Genomic DNA, 15,000 nt, shown 5'->3' with positions numbered 1-15,000 from the left:
CTGCTGGGTGAGGGGGGGGGGCAGAACCAGGCACTGCTGAAGCACCTGCTGGGTGAGGAGGGGGGGGCAGAACCAGGCGCTGCTGAAGCACCTGCTGGGTGAGGGGGGGGGCAGAACCAGGCGCTGCTGAAGCACCTGCTGGGGGGGGGGGGGCAGAACCAGGCGCTGCTGAAGCACCTGGTAGGTGAGGGGGGGGCAGAACCAGGCACTGCTGAAGCACCTGGTAGGTGAGGGGGGCAGAATCTAGGCGCTGCTGAAGCACCTGGTAGGTGAGAGGGGGGCAGAACCAGGCGCTGCTGAAGCACCTGGTGGGTGAGGGGGGGGGGCAGAACCAGGCACTGCTGAAGCACCTGGTAGGTGAGGGGGGGGCAGAACCAGGCGCTGCTGAAGCACCTGCTGGGTGAGGGGGGGCAGAACCAGGCGCAGAGGGAGACAGATGTTGTTTTGGGGGGTTTTCTACTTTTTTGTCCTTTTTTCTACTCTTTTAGACATTCTTGCGGCTTTTTGCGATGTTATTTAAACGCTTGGTCGCCTGTTTGAGTTCAGAAAACGAAACACAAAATGAAGGTATGAATTTTACGAGCGAATAAAAGTCAGTACTAATCCGAACTGTGCGTTGACTTTATCCACTGACAGTTTGTGTTGGATTTTCTATTTTTCAGTTTTCTACTTTTTTGCTGCGTTTAAGAGAGGGGAGAGAGACAGACCCAAAGGGAGACATGTTGTTTTTTTTTTTTTTTACTTTTTTTTTAGACATTCTTGTGGCTTTTTGCAATGTTATTATCAGTTTTTATTTTTTTTTTTTTGAAACGTTTAGTTGCTTTTTTGTCAATGTTTTCGTCCAACCCGTTTCACTCCGAACTCGTAAAATCCGGACGTTTGGACAGTGGCTGTCAGCGTCAGAAGTGACGAAAAAAAGCGTCTGTAGAACGCACCGGGGAGAGCAGCAGCTACACGGGGTTTAGAGAGGAGGATGTAAGGAGGTTCGTCGGGGGGGTGGATGGGTCAAACACAGGACTTTCACCCAGGAGAGCGGGGGATCCTGTCCCACGTGTGTCTTTAACCGTCCCGTTCTTCCTGCGTGTCCTGGAACCGTACGCCCACCCACGACCTTTTCGTTAACATAACTGCGTCAAAAGGGACGTCAATAGTCCCGACCACGTTTACTTATAGTGCTAAAGGGACGTCAATAGTCCCGACCAAGCACGTTTACTTATAGCTCTAAAGGGACGACAATAGTCCCGACCAAGCGCGTTTACTTATAGCTCTAAAGGGACGTCAATAGTCCCGACCACGTTTACTTATAGCGCTAAAGGGACGCCAATAGTCCCGACCAAGCACGTTTACTTATAGCGCTAAAGGGACGGCAATAGTCCCGACCAAGCACGTTTACTTATAGCTCTAAAGGGACGTCAATAGTCCCGACCAAGCACGTTTACTTATAGCTCTAAAGGGACGACAATAGTCCCGACCAAGCACGTTTACTTATAGCTCTAAAGGGACGGCAATAGTCCCGACCACGTTTACTTATAGCGCTAAAGGGACGCCAATAGTCCCGACCAAGCACGTTTACTTATAGCTCTAAAGGGACGTCAATAGTCCCGACCAAGCACGTTCAGTTAAAGCGTGTTATGTGACCCTAAAGGAGACTTTAAGCGTCAATAACGACGACAAAGGCTCCTGACCAAGCCTCCATATTTTGCCAGATGGGAGTGAGGATCTGTTGTTTCGTTTTTTTTCAGAAAATGAAACAAGAAATGCATTAAAGGTCTGAGTATTACGAGAGAAAAAAGATGTTGAAATATTTAACACTTGTGTTTCGTTTTCAAAGTTTTTTATATCAGAAATGTGGGTTTTTTTAACGACCAAATTGCCCCAAAATAACTTGGATGCATGTATGTACGTTGGATGGAACCCAGACAACATGTACATCCATGTTTTATTTAATTTGATAACATTAGAAAAAAAGTTGAAATGGTTTCAAAACAGCATCAAACTGACCAAACTTTGACATAAACCAGTCTGTGATCCACTCAACATCCTCTGAGCTTAACTATTCTATTAGTCAAAATAATTCATAATTTCTGCTTTTTTTCAAACTCAAAAATTAGGTATAATGTCATTTTATTAGGTTTATTGACCATGCATTTAAAAAGTGTTGAAAAGAGGGACAAAAACGTAAAAAAAAAAGGTGCAAAAAGCATAAAAAAAGCATAAAAACGTTGGAAAAAGTTCCTAAAAAGCGCATTTTTCTATTTTGACCCAGACTGTGGCCGACGGTGAAGACAACACAAGGGCAACAGATTCACTCCGAACTCCTAAAATATGGAGGCTTGGTCAGCTGCCTTTGTCGTTGTTACTGAGGCTAAAAGTCTCCTTTAGGGTCATATAACGCGCTTTATCTAAACGTGCTTGGTCGGGACTATTGACGTCCCTTTTGACGCAGTTAGGCTAAGGAAAAGGTTGTGGGTGGGCTTACGTTTCCGTGACACGTGGGAATAACGGGACGGTTGGGTTTAAGAAAAGAGGAAAGCGACAGTTGGGTTTAGGAAACGTGAGACGCGGGACCCGATCCCCGGTCTCCTGGGTGAAAGTCCTATGTTGTTTGACCCGACCAACCTCCCTATGTGGATTTTTGGGCTTTCATACCACTCGCTACTCTAGTCGCTCTTAGTGCTACGTCATCTTCAATCCCCGTGTAGCTGCTGCTCTCCCCGGTACGTTCTACAAATGCACTGAAGGACGCTTTTTTCGTCACTTCAGGCGCTGACGGCCACTGTCCAAACATCCATATTTTATGAGTTTAGAGTGAGAACGGGTTGCACACGGGTTAAAAACTCAGTGCTAATACAAACCTGTGCCTTGACTTTATCCACTGACAGTTGGTGTGGTTTTTCCAGAGAACGGGACGTTCAACGGCAGCAGCGAGGCGGAGAGGAAGACTCAGTCCTACTACCTGTCCTGTCTCAACACAGTGAGGATCGAAGAGCTCGGAGCTCAGCCGCTCATAGACCTTATCGCCAAGGTAACCACATCACCTGGGGCCTCATGTATAAACGTTGCGTACGCTGGTTTTCACGGACACTTTGTGATGTATAACAAATGAACTTGACGTGAGAATGTGCGGGACGTCCGCAAAGTGAAAAGTGCCGAAAATCACCAAAGATCACAAAGTAAAGTTTCCACTACAGTTACTGGCAGACGTCTGTGACGTTGTCTATGAAAAAACCTAATTATAGCCGCTGATACTCCATAAAATCCATCCATCCATCCATCTTCATCCGCTTATCCGGGGTCGGGTCGCGGGGGTAGCAGCTCCAGCAGGGGACCCCAAACTTCCCTTTCCCGAGCCACATTAACCAGCTCCGACTGGGGGATCCCGAGGCGTTCCCAGGCCAGGTTAGAGATATAATCCCTCCACCTAGTCCTGGGTCTCCCCCGAGGCCTCCTCCCAGCTGGACGTCCCTCCACCTAGTCCTGGGTCTTCCCCGAGGCCTCCTCCCAGCTGGACGTCCCTCCACCTAGTCCTGGGTCTTCCCCGAGGCCTCCTCCCAGCTGGACGTCCCTCCACCTAGTCTGGGTCTCCCCGAGAGCTCCTCCCAGCTGGACGTGCCTGGAACACCTCCCTAGGGAGGCGCCCAGGGGGCATCCTTACCAGATGCCTGAACCACCTCAACTGGCTCCTTTCGACGTGAAGGAGCAGCGGCTCTACTCCGAGCTCCTCACGGATGACTGAGCTTCTCACCCTATCTCTAAGGGAGACGCCAGCTACCCTCCTGAGGAAACCCATTTCGGCCGCTTGTACCCTGGATCTTGTTCTTTCGGTCATGACCCAGCCTTCATGACCATAGGTGAGGGTAGGAACAAAAACTGACCGGTAGATGGAGAGCTTCGCCTTCTGGCTCAGCTCTCTTTTCGTCACAACGGTGCGATAGAAAAGTACTCCATAAAAGTTTGATCATATTATGTGGAAAATGTTTCACATCTTTCACACTATCAACCGTTTAATTTGCAGACTACGTAACCTCTGTTAAACATGAAGACGGGAAATAAATGATGAATCCACTTAGAACATACTTCCAGTCATCCTCTGGAGTTCCCATAGATGAAATATCTTACAGGCAACAGAAAGATCGGCACGGAAAATGCAATAGTGTCTGTGAGTCTTTAGTTGCTGAGGCTCAGACATCCATGGTGTACAGGAGGCGGGACGCACGGATCCATCTCCCCAGGAACAACGCTGTGTCGGGGGGGCAAACTCATGTGATGCGTAGTTGATCCCGTGGATGATTTGTAGGCTGTTAAGTGAACAAGGTGTACCCGGTCCACCAAACACTGGGCCGTCTTGACTGTCTTCATTCTGCACATATTTCTGTTACTGTAGTCCTGTTTACTATTTCATGATTTCATCATGCGTGGCAGCGGATCACCTGCCGTGGAGACGCTGGCCTCACTAACCTCTCCTCCTCTGAGTCGGGTCTCCCTCGCGCTGGATTTAGTGCTACTAACACTTAGAAAATAAATGGCTTTACATCAGTCAGTTCAAAATGCTGATTGTGCGTAATGTGGACTGACACTGAGATGCATGTTGTTCTGTAACTGCTGTGGCGCTGACACTATTCTCTTGATTTGCACCTCAACATTAGACTTTTTTTTTAATTTCTGCAATGGTTCGGTGCATTCACTGACCGGTCACCATTTGCTATTCTGGGCATTTTCTTTTATTGCTTATCCAAGATGACAAACCTCCAAACAGAACATTTTTGTTCTCTCCTCCACCTCCGTGATCAGCACCTCAACCTCACAGTCGGTGAAGTGTTTTTTCCCGTCTGCAGCGGGATAACCCGTTGTGATTGGACAAAGAATGACGTCGGGGCGCATTTATAGTAACTTCCATATTAATTTATGGGAGGAGGCAAGACGGGGTCGGTGGCTCGTTCACGTGCGTTGAAGTTCTCGTTGATTGTGATGTGTAAAGGAAAGGTGCAGGACCTGGCGTACGCCCGGTTTTATACGTGAGAATATTTCTGTGCGTAGGTACTTTTCAAGTTTTGGCTGTACGCCATCTTCTGGTATGAAAGCTGCGCAGCCTTTTATACATGAGGCCCCAGGTCACCACGGTGACCGTATCACTCAGCCAGCACACACTGTTGTTTCAGCGCTGTCTTTAGTGACGTCAACCTGAAACACGAGACGTAAAACGCGACAAAAATATCGGAAAAACTACAAAAAATGTGACAAGGATGGTTACAAAAAAACCCAATCACCCAGGCAACACAGCTGACAGCTAGGTTCATGATTTAAGATTATACAAGTACTTGTATTGTACAGACTCGTACAATACACAATACGTGTGTGTGTGTATGTATGTATGTATGTATGTATGTATGTGTGCATATGTGTAGAAAGAAAGAAAAGAGAGAGAGAAAATGTTTTAAAAAATGAATAAACTAAGGTGATCACAGATAATGTGGATCATCAGTATGTTTTTGTTCTGTTTGTCCTGTGATTGTTTGTTGTTGTCCCCTGGTTGTGATTGGGTCTGTTTGTCCTGTGATTGGTTGAGCAGATCGGGGGTTGGAACATGACGGGTCCCTGGGAGAAGGAGAACTTCATGGAGGTCCTGAAGGTGGTTTCTGGACCGTACAGAGCTCAGCCTTTCTTCAGTGTCGGAGTCAGTGCCGATCCCAAAAACTCCAACAGCAATGTTATCCAGGTAAAACACAACCACAGAGTCTATGAAGTATGAAGAGATAATATCATGTTCAAATGTTTTATGTTTTACATTATTATAGTTTGTTAGCTATTTATCGTCTATCTTGTTTTTTATTTCTAATGTACCTTCAGTTGTGAGTCTCACAAACACACTCACTGCATTGTCATTGCACAGATACTAAGACAATGACGGGAAAGGTTATCTATTATCTAAATAAACTTTAAATCTTTAGTAGTCTGGCTAACCAGATGTACAGTGCGGCCATAAAGTCTGCAAATGCTTAAAATTATCTTGACAATAATATGAAAACACGGGTAATGGTGCTCTCAAAACACTCCTGGTGCTTCGAGCTGATTGGTCTGCAGGTCACCCAGGTGGTCCTTCGAGTAGATTGGTCTGCAGGTCACCCAGGTGGTCCTTCGAGTAGATTGGTCTGCAGGCTACCCAGGTGGTCCTTCGAGTAGATTGGTCTGCAGGCTACCCAGGTGGTCCTTCGAGTAGATTGGTCTGCAGGCTACCCAGGTGGTCCTTCAAGCTGATTGGTCTGCAGGCTACCCAGGTGGTCCTTCGAGTAGATTGGTCTGCAGGTCACCCAGGTGGTCCTTCAAGCTGATTGGTCTGCAGGTCACCCAGGTGGTCCTTCGAGTAGATTGGTCTGCAGGTCACCCAGGTGGTGCTTCGGTGCCGAGTAAACCTGGACTAAATTCACCTTATTCAAATGCAGTTTATATACTGCACAAGACACTTTATGGGAAGTTGCAATAGCACAAGTTCTGTACAGCCTTTTACTGGTTTGAATGATTGTCTATGTGATTGTATTTTATGTACTGTATGTTCCTGTATATATTGTCTGTATATACTGTTAACTGTGTTGATATGGCAGTAAAGTATTGAACTCACAGCCAAACACCATGGCAACGGACAAGCTCCCTGGCGTGTCAGGGCCGTTAGATATCTGATGATCTGTAGTTGTGATTCAGTCACCTGTTGATCTCTGTCCAGGTGGACCAATCGGGGATCTTCCTGCCGTCTAGAGACTATTACCTCAACAAGACAGCCAATGAGAAGGTGAGAATGTATCAATATACATTTCAGCTGTTTTTAGGTCTTTTCCTGAAATGTTTTGATGATCTTATTAAGGTTTTTATTTATTCATTTTACTGGCATTTCTTTCAATTGTTTTGCACTTTTTTACCTTTTTTTTTTTTTTTAAACCGATTTTAGCGGGTTGTTTTTTGATATGAAGAAATGTTAATGTGTTGAAATTTCAGATGTATGATTAAAGAAAGCTGTTTGTTGATCTGATGAATTAAGGCATCAAAAAAATCTGACTTTCTTTAACATTTATGTTGCCTTTTTATAACTTTTTAGAATTTTGTTTTTGGTGCATCTTTATTATTATTATTATGCGACTTTATTAATCCCACACTGGGGGAAAATCCCTTGTTTGCAGTTTTTTGTCATTAACATTTATTTATTTTGGTACTGTGTGTGTGTGTGTGTGTATATGTGTGTGTGTGTGTGTGTATATATGTATATATATATATATATATGTGTGTATATATATATATATATATATATATATATATATATATATATATATATATATATATATATATATACGTACGTACGTACGTGCTGGTCATAATTAGAATATCATGAAAAAGTTCATTTGTCATTAATTCCATTCAAAAAGTGAAATGTGTATATTATATTCATTCATCACACAGATATATTTCAAATGTTCATTTCTTTTAATTGTGATGATTAGAACTGACAACTAATGAAAACCCCAAATTCAGTATCTCTGAAAATTAGAATATTAAGACCAATACAAAAAAGATTTTTAGAAATGTTGGCCAACTGAAAAGTATGAGCATGTACAGCACTCAGTACTTAGTTTGCCTGAATGACTGCAGCAATGCGGCGTAGAGTGGATCAGTCTGTGGCCCTGCTCAGGTGTTAGGAGAGCCCAGGTTGCTCCGATAGTGGCCTTCAGCTCTTCTGCATTGTTGGGTCCGGCGCATCGCATCATCCTCTTCACAATACCCCATAGATCTTCTATGGGGTTAAGGTCAGACCAGTTTGCTTCCCTGACCTTAACCCCATAGATTTTCTATGGGGTTAAGGTCAGGCGAGTTTGCTGGCCAATTAAGAACAGGGATACCATGGTCCTTAAACCAGGTACTGGTAGCTTTGGCACTGTGTACAGGTGCCAAGTCCTATTGGAAAATGAAATCTACATCTCCATAAAGTTGGTCAGCAGCAGGAAGCATGAAGTGCTCTAAAACTTCCTGGTAGACGGCTGCGTTGACCCTGGACCTCAGAAAACACAGTGGACCAACACCAGCAGATGACCTGGCACCCAAACCATCACTGACTGTGGAAACTTTACACTGGACTTCAATCAACGTGGATTCTGTGCCTCTCCTCTCTTCCTCCAGACTCTGGGACCTTGATTTCCAAAGGAAATGCTAAATGTACTTTCATCAGAGAACATAACTTTGGACCACTCAGCAGCAGTCCAGTCCTTTTTGTCTTCAGCCCAGGTGAGACACTTCTGACGCTGTGTCTTGTTCAGGAGTGACTTGACACAAGGAAGGCGACAGCTGAAACCCAGGTCTTGCTTACGTCTGTGCGTGGAGGTTCTTGAAGCACTGACTCCAGCTGCAGTCCACTCTTTGTGAACCTCCCCCACATTTATGAATGGGTTTTGTTTCACAATCCTCTCCAGGGGGCGGTTATCCCTATTGCTTGTACACTTTTTTCTACCACATCTTTTCCTTCCCTTGGCCTCTCTATTAATGTGCTTGGACACAGAGCTCTGTGAACAGCCAGCCTCTTTAGCAATGACCTTTTGTGTCTTGCCCTCCTTGTCCAAGGTGTCAATGGTCGTCTTCTGGACAGCTGTCCAGTCAGCAGTCTTCCCCATGATTGTGTAGCCTACAGAACTAGACTGAGGGACCATTTAAAGGCCTTTGCAGGTGTTTGGAGTTAATCAGCTGATTAGTGTGGCACCAGGTGTCTTCAATATTGAACCTTGTCACTAATATATATATTCTAATTTTCTGAGATACTGAATTTGGGGTTTTCATTAGTTGTCAGTTCTAATCATCAAAATTAAAAGAAATAAACACTTGAAATATATCAGTCTGTGTGGAATGAATTTACAAGTTTACAAGGAACATTATACAAGTTTCACTTCTTGAATGGAATTACTGAAATAAATCAACTTTCTTATGATATTCTAAGTGTGTTTGTGTGTCTCTCTATCTCACATTTGAAAATACAAACAATATAAAATAATGAAATAAAACAAATAAAAGGCAGCCAAAAAAAGGAACCTGCGCAGCATCCTCATACCCATTACATATACACTGTTACCCACAAATATAAACATGACATTACATGTCATTTATCTGGAACAGGGACACATTGGTTGATGTATGTCAGTGGGACTTGAACCCAGATCTCCCACACCAAAGGCAGTGGATATGTATCACATCCACTGCGCCATCACCACCCCTCACACATAAGTGTGCCTGCACATCCATAATTATCCTCTATGCACCAATGCCCCACCTCCCCTCTAAGAGTCAGTGGTAATACTATATTCAAAAGACATCCATGCTTGCCTGTTTTGGCTTGGAATATTCTGCACCCTTTCGATCAGAAGTTCAAAGGCCGATATCTCTGTCATAACTCTCGCCAAAATGCAACCTAGGGTCTTTCTGTGAATGTACCGGAGTCAAACTTTAGTTTAAAAGCATATTCAGGACGGAAGCACCACTTTTAATTCATTTAACTCATTCTTCTATGAGGCTCCTGTTTCAACCACGAGGTCAATATTGTTTTTCAGTAACGACAAAACAACAAATCATCCGTGCATTTATATGGAACTAAGCTTTAGGAGCTTTCCATCTTTACCCTCCTCCCTGTTATGTTCCATTCAGAGATCGACTATTTTTGACTGGCGAGATGAACGGCGACTGGAAAAACAGCCACAGTGAGTTGTTAAAACCTTGTTAGTACACAACCAGTGTTGTCAGTGCTGTGGTTAAGGTGTAGAGTCCCTGGTGATACTTGGAGCAAAGTCTCATGTTGTGTGGAGCCTTCTTAGTGGTTTAAACATAGATATTTTGATGTGATCATAGTAGCGTCCCTAGCACTCCCATTCAAAAGGCCATTTGACCCAAAAACTAGAATACGGTACATCTTAAAAGTGGTGCTGCTGTCCCGATTATGCTTTTAAACGAAAGTTTGACTGGGGTACATTTACAAAAAGACCCTAGGTTGCACTTTGGCGAGAGTTATGCTTTTAAGCCAGTCTGTAATGTCTGGTCTATTTGGACTCTTCCAGTTAGGGAAAATGAGTCTGGCAGCTACAATAAAACCTGTTAACATCAGTCCAGTGTTTGCAGATGTTTGATTAAAGAAATGTCTGTATGTGTAACGTGCAGGTGTTAGTGGCGTACCTGGACTACATGGTGGAGTTGGGGACGCTGCTGGGCGGCGAGCGCAGCACCACGCTGCTTCTGATGCAGCAGATCCTGGACTTTGAGACGGCGCTCGCCAACATCACCGTCCCGCAGGACCAACGGAGAGACGAGGAGAAGATCTACCACAAAATCACCATCTCTGAACTGCAGGTGAGGCACCGACACTGGAAACCAAAACTCACTCCCAACTCGATCTTGTCCCGCGTGTCCCTTAAATCAGGGTTCTCTACTGGTCTCACGCTGTGACCCACATCTTCCCAAGGTCTCTAAAGGCCCTGACACACCAACCAGATTATCGGCCAGTCTGGCGAGGTCAGAGACTCGAGTCTGTTCGGTGTGTTCTGTGCCGTCGTCCGTTGGAGGAGCTGTCGGCCTTCATTTTGGCCGACCTGACTTGTTGCGTCGGAGGGCGGGCAGTCGTACTCAATGACCCATCTGATTGGTGGAGAGCTAACCTGGAAATGACAAGCAGGATGAGCGTGACTAGAGTCTCTCAAAATCTGATGAAAATCTTCTAAACTGACCTTTGTTGATCTGACATGAAGACAGATTCAGCAGCTGCACGGCCTGTTTCTGTCTTCAGATGCATACAATACAGATTAGTCTCGCGCAGAACAGAACGTACGCTCAAGTCGGCGTTGCTTCGGCGTCAGGTGTGTTCTGAGGCACTTTTTGGACCGATGGGAGCTGAATAATCAGTCCGACTGCTTTTCTGCCGTCGGGTTGGTGTGTCAGGGGCTTTAGTCACATAAATAAACATTTACATGTTTATTTCATCTGCAGAAGACATTCATCTGCCTCAGCTGGACTGTGTGTTTACTACAGACTGATTTGACGCATTACTTTTCTGAATCTACATGTGAATATTGTTGCCGAGAGGTTGGAGCTGGGAAGGATGTAATATTGTCTTTTTTTAATAATTTATTTCCACCTTAAGACAAGTCTTTGTGTTTTTGGGGGATACAGACCGAGAGATGTCTGCAGTGTCCCTGTGTTGTGTTGGAGGATGCAGTCTGTCTCTCTCTCTGCTGCTGCGGCGGCGGCTCTCCGTCCTTTAGGTTTTGCAGATGTTTCCGGAGTCACCATGGCAACAGTAGCCAAGAGCTGTTGCTATGTGTCTGCATCTCCGCGGCAAGAGACAGGTTAGATAACAGGTTGTTATATAAACACGGATGGCTTATGGAGGAGACATCAGGTTTTAGAGAAACGTCAGCGCAGATTTCTTCATCGTAAAACTGGACGTTTATCGTTAATGTGGATGAACCATATGTACACATACATATGGTACATATAAAATATGTACATGTGTACATATACTTCATATGTACATGTATACTTATGAAACATCTCTGACATGGGAATCTGGTCTAGCTTTTAGCAATTCACAAGCATTTTCTGCAGGAAATGCATTTTCTGCAGGAAATGCATTTTCTAGTTCAGGTTTAAATCTTGCATGTCCAGACCCTCCTCCACAGCTCTGTGGAGGAGGGTCTGTCTAGTCCACCCAGCATTCCTTGATGGGAGAACAACCTGCTCTGGTTTATTGGCATTTCTTTAAACCAATCACAATCATCGTGGGCGGGGCTAAGCTCCGGACGGAGCCACGGTGCCTCTGCTAAATAGTCTCAGGAAGGAGCTTGTTTTGGTGGAACATGTGGACGTTCAACAGTAGTTTTAGTCGTGCAACAGAAAACTCAGATTGGACAGATAGTCTAGCTAGCTGTCTGGATTTACCCTGCAGAGATCTGAGGAGCAGTTAACCAGAGTCCTCACAAATCAGCCGGAGGTTAGAACCCCGAGACAGAGGAAGGGGACGGACAGCCGGCGGCACCGGAGCAATCCTGGAATGAAATGAGCTTTATTGACCATTTGAAGTGTCTTCTTCAGTCTCTAGTCTTTAGCTTTCTGACTGTTTGAAGCAGACAGCAGGGATTAGTTTTTCATCTCTGTGTGTCCCCCTCGGGTGGTGCAGTCTGCTCCCACACAATCAGGATTACTGAGAGCGACTCCACTGAGACTCCACAGGCCACTGTTCCCAGTGGAGTTGTTTTCATTTCTGTTACGTAGTGCAAACATGAAATATAACAGTCTCTATAATATCGCGGCAGGTGTTGTTTTGGAAATGTTTTGATGTTTTGGTCACTTGTTTTTGTCTTTTTTTTCTCGGCGCTTTCTCTGATGTTCTTTTATTTCTAAAAAAAAATTCATATGCTATAAAATTGACTAAAAACACCCAAATTGAAAGAAAGTAGTGACCTGATGATTTATTTAACTTGTGAAGAGCGTCGTAGGGAACCATCCACCTTACTTTCTTTGACAATTTGGTTGAAAGAAACCCAAATTTGTGATGTAATTAGAAACTTTTTGAAAATGGGTCAAATTAGACCCGAGGACACCAGGAGGGTCAAGGATTTAATGACAGAACACAGAGAGAACCTACAAACCACGTAAGCTGGTGAAAATCTGAAGCTGAACACACAAACACGGAGGAAACCACCGGCACAGGCAGAGACTTCTCAAGACTCTCTCTCACCTGTCTCTGTCTCTGTGTCCTAAGTCACCACCGGCACAGGCAGAGACTTCTCAAGACTCTCTCTCACCTGTCTCTGTCTCTGTGTCCTAAGTCACCACTGGCACAGGCAGAGACTCTCAAGACTCTCTCTCACCTGTCTCTGTCTCTGTGTCCTGAGTCACCACCGGCACAGGCAGAGACTTCTCAAGACTCTCTCTCACCTGTCTCTGTCTCTGTGTCCTAAGTCACCACCGGCACAGGCAGAGACTTCTCCACAATCTCAAGACTCTCTCTCACCTGTCTCTGTCTCTGTGTCCTAAGTCACCACCGGCACAGGCAGAGACTTCTCCACAATCTCAAGACTCTCTCTCACCTGTCTCTGTGTCCTGAGTCACCACTGGCACAGGCAGAGACTTCTCCACAATCTCAAGACTCTCTCTCACCTGTCTCTGTCTCTGTGTCCTGAGTCACCACTGGCACAGGCAGAGGGCTTCTCAAGACTCTCTCTCACCCTGTCTCTGTCTCTGTGTCCTGAGTCACCACTGGCACAGGCAGAGACTCTCAGACTCCTCTCCACCTGTCTCTGTCTCTGTGTCCTAAGTCACCACCGGCACAGGCAGAGACTTCTCCACAATCTCAAGACTCTCTCTCACCTGTCTCTGTCTCTGTGTCCTGAGTCACCACTGGCACAGGCAGAGACTTCTCAAGACTCTCTCTCACCTGTCTCTGTCTCTGTGTCCTAAGTCACCACTGGCACAGGCAGAGACTTCTCAAGACTCTCTCTCACCTGTCTCTGTGTCCTAAGTCACCACCGGCACAGGCAGAGACTTCTCAAGACTCTCTCTCACCTGTCTCTGTCTCTGTGTCCTAAGTCACCACCGGCACAGGCAGAGACTTCTCAAGACTCTCTCTCACCTGTCTCTGTGTCCTAAGTCACCACTGGCACAGGCAGAGACTTCTCAAGACTCTCTCACCTGTCTCTGTCTCTGTGTCCTAAGTCACCACCGGCACAGGCAGAGCTTCTCAAGACTCTCTCTCACCTGTCTCTTGTCTCCTGTGTCCTAAGTCACCACTGGCACAGGCAGAACCTCTCAAGACTCTCTCTCACCTGTCTCTGTCTCTGTGTCCTAAGTCACCACCGGCACAGGCAGAGACTTCTCCACAATCTCAAGACTCTCTCTCACCTGTCTCTGTCTCTGTGTCCTAAGTCACCACCGGCACAGGCAGAGACTTCTCAAGACTCTCTCTCACCTGTCTCTGTCTCTGTGTCCTAAGTCACCACTGGCACAGGCAGAGAGCTTCTCAAGACTCTCTCACCTGTCTCTGTCTCTAGGTCCTAAGTCACCACTGGCACAGGCAGAGACTCTCAAGACTCTCTCTCACCTGTCTCTGTCTCTATGTGTCCTAAGTCACCACCGGCACAGGCAGAGACTTCTCCACAATCTCAAGACTCTCTTCTCACCTGTCTCTGTCTCTGTGTCCTAAGTCACCACTGGCACAGGCGAGACTCTCAAGACTCTTCTCACCTGTCTCTGTCTCTGTGTCCTAAGTCACCACCGCACAGGCAGAGACTTCTCAAGATCTCTCTCTCACCTGTCTCTGTCTCTGTGTCCTAAGTCACCACCGGCACAGGCAGAGACTTCTCCACATCTCAAGACTCTCTCTCACCTGTCTCTGTGTCCTAAGTCACCACTGGCACAGGCAGAGACTTCAAGACTCTCTCTCACCTGTCTCTGTCTCTGTGTCCTAAGTCACCACTCGGCACAGGCAGAGACTTCTCAAGACTCTCTCTCACCTGTCTCTGTCTCTGTGTCCTAAGTCACCACTGGCACAGGCAGAGACTTCTCACACTCTCAGCCTCTCACCTGTCTCTGTCTCTGTGTCCTAAGTCACCACCGGGCACAGGCAGAGACTTCTCCACAATCTCAAGACTCTCTCTCACCTGTCTCTGTGTCCTAAGTCACCACTGGCACAGGCAGAGACTCTCAAGACTCTCTCTCACCTGTCTCTGTCTCTGTGTCCTAAGTCACCACTGGCACAGGCAGAGACTTCTCAAGACTCTCTCTCACCTGTCTCTGTCTCGTGTCCTAAGTCTACCACTGGCACAGGCAGAGACTTCTCAAGACTCTCTCTCACCTGTCTCTGTCTCTGTGTCCTAAGTCACCACTGGCACAGGCAGAGACTCTCAAGACTCTCTCTCACCTGTCTCTGTCTCTGTGTCCTAAGTCACCACCGGCACAGGCAGAGACTTCTCAAGACTCTCTCTCACCTGT

The 15,000-nt window shown here is 46.0% G+C and overlaps 1 protein-coding gene across 3 annotated transcripts in view; it reads left to right on the top strand.

Annotated features, from left to right (window-relative positions):
• The window catches only part of ece2b (endothelin converting enzyme 2b), a 56,039-nt gene that overhangs the window by 25,778 nt on the left and 15,261 nt on the right, over positions 1–15,000 (top strand). For 2 of the 3 annotated variants that reach the window (XM_078247243.1, XM_078247245.1), the window contains exons 5-8: positions 2,901–3,025; positions 5,570–5,716; positions 6,719–6,784; positions 10,177–10,365. In XM_078247243.1, coding sequence (XP_078103369.1) covers positions 2,901–3,025; positions 5,570–5,716; positions 6,719–6,784; positions 10,177–10,365 — 527 coding nt within the window. Of the gene's footprint in view, positions 1–2,882; positions 3,026–5,569; positions 5,717–6,718; positions 6,785–10,176; positions 10,366–15,000 lie in introns of all 3 variants that reach the window. The other variant, XM_078247244.1, reaches the window with a different exon arrangement.

This window comes from Sander vitreus, chromosome 3 (genome assembly GCF_031162955.1).
Source record: "Sander vitreus isolate 19-12246 chromosome 3, sanVit1, whole genome shotgun sequence".
NCBI lineage: Eukaryota > Metazoa > Chordata > Actinopteri > Perciformes > Percidae > Sander > Sander vitreus.
This window is presented reverse-complemented; position numbering and strand designations above follow the sequence as displayed.